General features: G+C 42.0%; 1 protein-coding gene across 1 annotated transcript; it reads left to right on the plus strand.

The window, feature by feature from the left end:
* Positions 1 to 214: 214 nt before the first annotated feature.
* On the plus strand, positions 215 to 3,706 carry LOC147436759 (putative polygalacturonase). Its single transcript, XM_086486186.1, has 6 exons — positions 215 to 452; positions 663 to 1,043; positions 1,647 to 1,767; positions 1,855 to 2,029; positions 2,143 to 2,213; positions 2,397 to 3,706. Exons 1-6 carry the CDS (start codon positions 438 to 440, stop codon positions 3,062 to 3,064), a joined length of 1,431 nt encoding a protein of 476 aa, XP_086342312.1. The 5' UTR covers positions 215 to 437; the 3' UTR covers positions 3,065 to 3,706.
* Positions 3,707 to 8,081: the final 4,375 nt, after the last annotated feature.

Raw genomic sequence — 8,081 nt, forward strand, 5'->3', positions numbered from 1 at the left:
GGCGGACGTGTGTGACATAGGCCTTAGGTTGACCGGCTGAAGCGGTCATTCTCTTGAAGCAGGAGTACGCTCGACTCGGCTCGAGGTACGTTGTCTATAACAAAAGTTTTATTGCCAGCTCATCTGGCACTCTCCCTCCTCTCTCTCCTGCCCCCCTTCTCTCTCTCTCTCTCTCTCTCTCTCTCTCTCTCTCTCGCATGTTTTTGGGCAAGGCCAGGTTGTCCCCACTGTTCCTTTTCCCTCGTACTTGGGCAATGGCCACCAGCTAATTCTCTCTCTCTCTCTCTCTCTCTCTCTCTCTCTCTCTCTCTCACAGCATGCGATTTTCTCCCTGCCAAAAACCAGACAAGCTCTCATGGAAAACTTCCTTTCAGAAGATGTCAGCAGCGAGGTTCTCGGGATGTAGTGCTGTGCATTCTGCCCAATAGCCATCGCCCATGAAGAAGATCCAAGTAAGTTTTGGGTTTTGTCTGTGTTAGTTTCAGTGAGTAAGCAAAGCTCAAATGAAAAAGGATGGGTTTGTTTGATCCCAAATCAGGGAGATGCCTGCGCAGGCAGAGAGCATTTCCATGCTTGATCGAGAGAGAGAGAGAGAGAGAGAGAGAGAGAGAGAGAGAGATGTTCCACACTGATTTCTCAAGCTTCGGAATGCTGCGCTGTAGGGTGTTGGTGGGGTTTCCCTTGCCTGGATTTTACTTCTCTTTGGGGCCACCACTAGTTCCTTTGCCCGCCTGCACATATCGGAGGTCACAACAAGCCTTCCAAGAATTCGTAGTGACATAACTACTGATGTGTGCATTAGTGAGCTGGGTGGACATGCAAGGCCTCATAGCGTCACGATCACCGAATTTGGTGCAGTTGGTGATGGAGTTACCATTAATACTCATGCGTTTACAAATGCCATCTTTTACCTCAACTCTTTTGCGGATAAGGGGGGTGCCCAGCTCTATGTTCCTGCTGGACGATGGCTGACGGGAAGCTTCAAGCTGATTAGTCATCTTACGCTGTTTCTGGACAAGGATGCTGTCATACTGGGCTCTCAGGTATGCTCTCTCTGCCCCATCCCCTACCTTGTTTTCTCATGTACGATACTCGCTGCATTTTCCTGGTTTATCAGGCACTCAATAGCCCTTAGATGAGACAATCACTACACTTTTCCTTATGGCAACCATATGGGGGATGCATACGGATACCAGACTTTGGAATATAGTATGATTCAGATCCCCAAGACATTCTATTGCCAAACTTGCGCTCCTCTTTGGCTATTGTTGAGTCTAAATTTCAATTTGTCGTAGATAGAAAGCATGGTAAATATGTTTGATCATATCTTACACATATTGTACACCAATTAATGTTTAGGAGTATGAAAGTGTGGTAAATTTACCATATGAGTATGAAAAAAACTATGCACAGGCTAATATTGCTAACATCCCTATCCATTGCCCCATGCCCTCTATGGGGTTTTTCATTGAGTTAGAGATGTGGACTATGTTCCATATGTGTCCCTCTAGTATTTATGGTGTTTTTTTCCAGGCCAACATTTAATATGAGGAGTTTCTTGAGGAAATTCTGGCTCAAGGAATCAAAATGTGGGGATTTAATGCGGATTTTAGAATGTTAAATCCACCTTTGTTTCCAATATTCAGGATCCAACTCTGTGGCCTGTCATTGACCCACTCCCCTCTTATGGGCGAGGGCGAGAGCTTCCAGGTGGAAGGCACATGAGCCTCATCTATGGGCAGAACCTAACGGATGTTATCGTCACAGGTGGCTCTCCTTTACTTTCTGGGTGATGGTTCTCACGGTAGGGATTTGATATGGATGCAAAGTACTAAAAGGACAGGTCTTTTGTAGGTGACAATGGAACCATTGATGGGCAGGGGGCAGTGTGGTGGGACATGTTCCACAATAAGAGTTTAGACTATACGCGTGGTCCGCTCCTTGAACTAGTCGATTCGGAAGGCATTATTATCTCCAACTTGACATTCAAAGATTCACCGTTCTGGAACATTCACCCTGTATATTGCAAGTAAGTCTCTCAATTCTTTTCTTATATAAACCTTTGTGACCACCTCTATGGTACTCTTGCTTTGCAACCATCAAAAAACATTGTCGACAAGGTCTGCTTGTTGCATTCCACAGGAATGTTTTGATTCAGAATGTCACCATTTTAGCGCCTCGGGAATCGCCCAACACGGACGGAATTGATCCAGGTATGTTAGATAGGAAGATTAGGAGCCTGTCAATTTCTCGTGGGAATGATGCACCGTGGCAGTAATCTAACCACGTGTGCAACACGTAGGCATGTGATAGATGCAAGGTCCAATGTTGCCCATGCATTTCAAGCGTCCGTGTCTATTGGCTTCAACATGTGCTTTGTGGGTGTTTTTATGCAGATTCCAGTACTAATGTATGCATAGAGGACTGCTTTATCAGCAATGGTGATGACCTGGTCTCTATCAAGAGTGGTTGGGATGAATACGGTATTGCATATGGCCGCCCAAGCTCGAACATCGTGGTTCGGCGGGTTACAGGAGATACACGTTCAAGTGCAGGAATTTCACTGGGCAGCGAGATGTCAGGGGGGATTTCTGATGTGTATGTGGAGGACCTGGTAGTCACCCATGCAAGCGCCGGGATACGTGTCAAGGCTGCAAAGGGGAGGGGTGGCTATGTGACAGATGCATACTTCTCAAATGTGCATATTTCAAATGCCAAATGGGCTATTGAATTCACAAGCTTTTATGGTGAACATCCTGATTCGAACTATGACCCTAACGCGTTACCTGATGTGGAGAGGATAGTTATCGATAATGTGGTGGGGTGGAATGTCACAAGAGCAGGCAACTTTCAAGGTATGGAGGAGTTGCCTTTCCGAGAAATCTTTTTGACAAACATTGCCATAAATGTTACAGCATCGACAGATATTTGGAACTGCTCATACGTGAAAGGGTACTCGGACTCTGTGGTTCCAGAACCTTGTCCAGAGTTGCAGAGCCAAGGGAGAAGCATACTACCATTGTCATGCTCTGATAGAGATGATAACAACTGCACGGAAATTTAAGAAAAATCATCGTCGAAACCTGCTCGATCGACTACCATCATTAGAGAAGAGAGCCTTTCCCTTTACACAGCACGCACACCTCACCTGCATTTTGAGCTCTTCATTAAGGGTCATCACAGTTCATTACCTCATTTTTTAACATTCTTTTGGGACTTCACCAAGGATATATATGCATGTGCCAAGTCACAGTGTATAGAGAAAGAAAACAAAGGACTCCAATTCATTTGTTTTTCCCTCGCTGGATTTATTGACAAGGTCATCATCATTCAAGAAGGTTAGTGCGCACGGTAGGTGACTCAAAAGCCAAAAGATCATGTCTGCACTACCGGCGTTTTGAAGAGATGCTTGTGCATTCTATCATTGTGTAAATAGTTCGGCAGATTTTTTTCTTGGGATATTCTCATAGAAGTCCGAGGATACCATCATATGAGCCTCAGATTGCCACATAGAACCATGTAACCCTTCAAATATTTACTCACTCAGCGCACACATTTCTCCCACACCCATTGTTATCTCATTTTTGTACTGGGTGCACCTTTGGCATTGTTCAATCATAGTCATTACCTGGCAAAAGCAAGTATTTCATGGCCAGTGCTTGTTGTGTATACTGAATGGAGATTAATGTTATGCATTTTTTAGGTGTCTCTTGCCCGGTAAATATATTCCGGCGTCTTCACATCCTGTCGGAAGAATCAAAGCCGAAGGAGCCATACTGCTTTGCAAGATCTGTTATTTATTTTGGTTTGAGTTCAGCATTGTACACAATAGTAGACTGTTCAAGCATGGTTGGCACAGTGGGAGCCATACTTGCACGGTCTATACTAAGAGATACGTGAGATGAAGGGGCCATCATGGATCAAAGAGGGCTTTACAAGCACATAGAACAAGCATAAGGAACCGATGATATGAGCTTGCCTCAGCCATTCAGCCAAGACGGGCTCAGCCCATAGCTTGAGAACATGTAGCTTGTAGATCCCATCACAAGAGATGGTGTTCCCTACTAGAACACACAGTTGCACCATCCAAGTGTGGGGGAAGCTGCCAGAAGGAGATTAGAGTCCAAGTGTGGTGATCTCACAATAAGTGTTCACAAGGACCCAAGGGTCTTGTTTGAAGGACTCTGGTAGCTTCCTTTCAACTAGCAGCCATTGATGGAAGCAATGTCCTTGTCATCCTTTTCCACAAGTAGAAGAAGAAGAAGAGAAGTTTTAAGGAACATTCCAAAGAGACGTCAAAGGGTAAATAATTTTGTTCAATGATAAATCCAATCTGTGAGAAATATACATGCATGGAGCAGCATGCCGACATTGATCTTGCATATCCAAAAGCTAATTATCAGAACATGCTTCTTGTGCTATTACAAGGGAAAAGAGGGTGTATCCTATTTGTAGGAGAGATGTTCTTTAATCTTTTCAAAATTTGTTGCACACATTGAGACTTAGTGTGGGAAGTACACATTGTGATTGTGAAAGTAAGTGATTGGCAATGACAATGAAGGAGTACATATTCAAAACTTTTGAAGAGTAATGTGACACACATTGCATCAAGAGGCAATCCACTTTCCGCACTCCAAAGAATGATCCGATTGAGTAGATGCATTTGAACGATTTGAAAGTTGGTAGCATTGAAGCTCTTGTATAGCCCTGGGTGCTGAGAAGGTGAAGTGCGGAGATGAAGAGTGGCAGGGAGACTTGCATTTAAGAGCCAAAAAACCAAGAGTTAATTTATATAAGAAAAACTCCAACCCATGCAAACATATATAAACCAAATCCCAAGAGAGTTAATTTACTCATAGGACATTATATATATAAGAAAAACTCCACACCCATGCAAACTCTAGCTTCACTTTGCATGTGATCTAAACCACTCACCTCAAAAGGTCATTCAAGCCTAGAGCGCTCCTCTGTCAGTTCCTTGACGAAATCCAGCAAGCAAGGCGTCCAATGCAAGATTGCCACATGGATTTTGAATGAAATTGCTAAAAGAGTTTTGTATTAATCCATCACCTAACAAAGCTATTAATACGACGATTCCAAAGTAGCTATGGTTTGGAAGCCTTCATCTTATCAACATATGAGAGTTTTTGGTTGCAAAGCATATTGTCGTGCTCCTAGAGTTATGGGTGGCAAGCTTCACCCAGAAGTGCAAGTTTCTTCGACATGGAAAGTTTGGCAAGATGGGATATTGTTTAAGGGATCTAGAGCTATACATATTGTGCCTAATGACAACGTCATGTTCAGCAATGAGAAGATGCGTTATAAGCCTATGCATATTCTTGAGATATGTAGGGTAATCTTTTGAGAGGATGGGAAGTCAAAGAAACAAGTTGATAATGTTAAGGAAGAGTACAAGGATTTTATGTCCTTCAAAGTTGGGGCTAAAGCTTTGAGGCAGTTGACTTTATATTTAGGCTTGCATGCTGCACATTGGGCACTTGTATATAGAGGATTTTTCCTTGGGAAGATAGGGGAATTTTGGATGTTTCTCTATAGCATGTTGGGGTAAGCCTTTAGCTTACACTCAGAGTGAGAACAATCCTTAAAAAGCCAAGCATGCACCATTATGTGCATAGTCACACTTTGTCCATGGAACCCTATAGCTTCACACATGCTATTCATCCCATAAACACATACTACACACTTGATAGCCACATGCTACTTGTGGTAGCTCACATGACCTTTGCCATTACCATTTGTGGTGCATATCCATCCACTCATTGATTTCAATCTCCCACCTTGATCCTACATAAGGCCACTACCCAAAGCTTGTATCCACTCTCTCCATTTCCACAATCAATCAAGCAAGTTATCATTTCTAAATTGTGTATTGAGCTCCTTCTCTAATCTACTTAATTATCTATTGCTATGGTACAAAGACAACCATGAATGCTACAATGGTTTACCTCCCATTGCATTTACATGTGGTATCAAATCATGGTGTCTAATTAGCACTTCTTGGTCACTTTCATGATCCTAGCAGATTAGTAATAGCATTAAATTACATTTTTAAGAATTCCATCTAAATTACATGTCATTGGGTATGTGCAAAGGCTAAAGACCTGTGCGTCACTACCAACACATTCAAAGAAATTGCATATTAAGAGCATTAATTGTTCGCTAGACCACCTGAATTTCTCATTTCTCTTGTGGTTGTAATAATACTTTCACTGCATTTTGCATTTTCTTGATTGAGTGTGCATTTATTGTTTGCTTTTTTGAGCCAAATTGTTTTGCTTGAGAGTGTTAACTGAGAATCGAAATGCATATGTGTGCATAGACACCTTCACGAGATTTTCAACACACTAACCTAAGCCATTTTTGGTCCAAGCATCAAGCTATGTAATAGAAATGGCCTATGAAACTTTGAGAATAGCGGAATTAAGAGAATTAGAGTGAGCATTTTTGTGAGATTACTTTGAGAACATAGGGGGTGAACTTAATTGATGGTAGCAACATAAACATAGTACTTAATTAACTTGGTATGAACAATACTTTTGCAAGAGAGAGAGTATTAGAGAACATGACAATAGTTGAGGACCAGATTTACTTGAAGCCGATCCCTCCTCCAAAAGGTGTTTGTATTATAGATTCTCCCATCAAGAGAGACTTGGTACAATACAATCTTTGTGTTCCTTGTGACTTAGGTGATGCAATGAAGATGGAAAGCTTCATGCATCACGAGCACAACATAAACTTTGCTAAAAGAATTAACTATCCCAAGCCTCAGTTCCAAGGCCTCAAACACCTTCGAAGGTGAAGAGAGCTAGCGGGGAATGAGGATAGGGAAGAGGAAGAAGAATAATTCATATGAGAAAGAAATAATTCCTCACTTATCATCACTCTTCTTGCTTAGCATATCATAATAGCATAGTAATGAGGATGAAGAAGATGACAAGCTTAAGCATTGAAGCATGGCTCTTGGTTGATTTGCATTTCCATAGCCAAGAGTGTTGGTGTACTTGGAGAAGGAGATGGAGCTCTTGCACTTTGCACTTCACACAAAGAGAGAGAGAGAGAGAGAGAGAGAGAGAGAGAGAGAGAGAGAGAGTATACCCCCTCTCATGCTTGGTCCACCCCTCTCTCTCTCTCTCTCTCTCTCTCTCTCGCTCGTGTATTATTCAATTATATCATTTGGACAGTGTCCTCTTTTTTCTCTTTGAAAGAAAGAACTTAATTATTTATTTGTATGCATCTAAATTCTCATTTGACCCCTTTAAAGCCTATCCAATAGGATTCAAGCACATCATGAGGGCCACATGAGGAGGATCTTGACATGTGTCTTTTATGCTTCTTAAGATATCATGTTTGAATTGAACACTTCAAGCACCTTAGTCATTTAAGCATGAAAATTGTTTATGCCTCTTTAGAGTTTATTTTTGAATTGAACACTTCAAGAACCTTAGTCATTTAAGCATGAGAAGCACCTCAAGCTGGGACAAGCTTCCCACAAAAACTTTAAGCACTTTAGTTAGCAAGCACGACAAACACCTCATGCTTGGGTAGGATTCCCACCTCAAGGTTAGCCCTAGCTTGCCTAAGGTCAAAGGACTTTTCAACACTAACCTTTGGAGGTCTTTAATGAAGCTAACCCTAAGGTATTTTAAGCTCCATTATATGCACGTTGCTCTTTGATAGACTACCTTCTTTTGGACCCATATTGAGATGTAACCATCTCTCCTCTTAGTCCCTTGCGCTGGGGTAAATCTAGAAGCACTTATTGCACATTGCTCTTTGGTAGACCGTCTCCTTTTGGACCCCTATTGAAATGCAACTATTTCTTCTTTTGGTCTCCTGTCGAGATAGATCTAGAAGCACATATCTATATCCTAACTTTTGTTCCCCTTTTATCTTCCCATAGCCGATGTTGGAGCTTTCATGTCATAAGCTATGAAGGTTTGAGTATGGCAGCCGATGTTGGAGCTTGGTGATATTGTGCATTTCACATTAATTACTGAGATGGAGCTCACACACTTGTTTGATTAGAGTGTTGATTGTAGACTTTGATAGTAGGTTTGCTT

Source organism: Adiantum capillus-veneris, chromosome 17 (genome assembly GCF_014529385.1).
Source record: "Adiantum capillus-veneris isolate H3 chromosome 17, ASM1452938v2, whole genome shotgun sequence".
NCBI lineage: Eukaryota > Viridiplantae > Streptophyta > Polypodiopsida > Polypodiales > Pteridaceae > Adiantum > Adiantum capillus-veneris.

Excerpts from the sequence above, each read along its gene's own strand:
- LOC147436759 (XM_086486186.1), top strand. Across the intron at positions 1,044-1,646 it reads CTGTCATACTGGGCTCTCAG|GATCCAACTCTGTGGCCTGT; the intron begins GTATGCTCTCTC and ends TCCAATATTCAG. Across the intron at positions 2,030-2,142 it reads ATTCACCCTGTATATTGCAA|GAATGTTTTGATTCAGAATG; the intron begins GTAAGTCTCTCA and ends TGCATTCCACAG.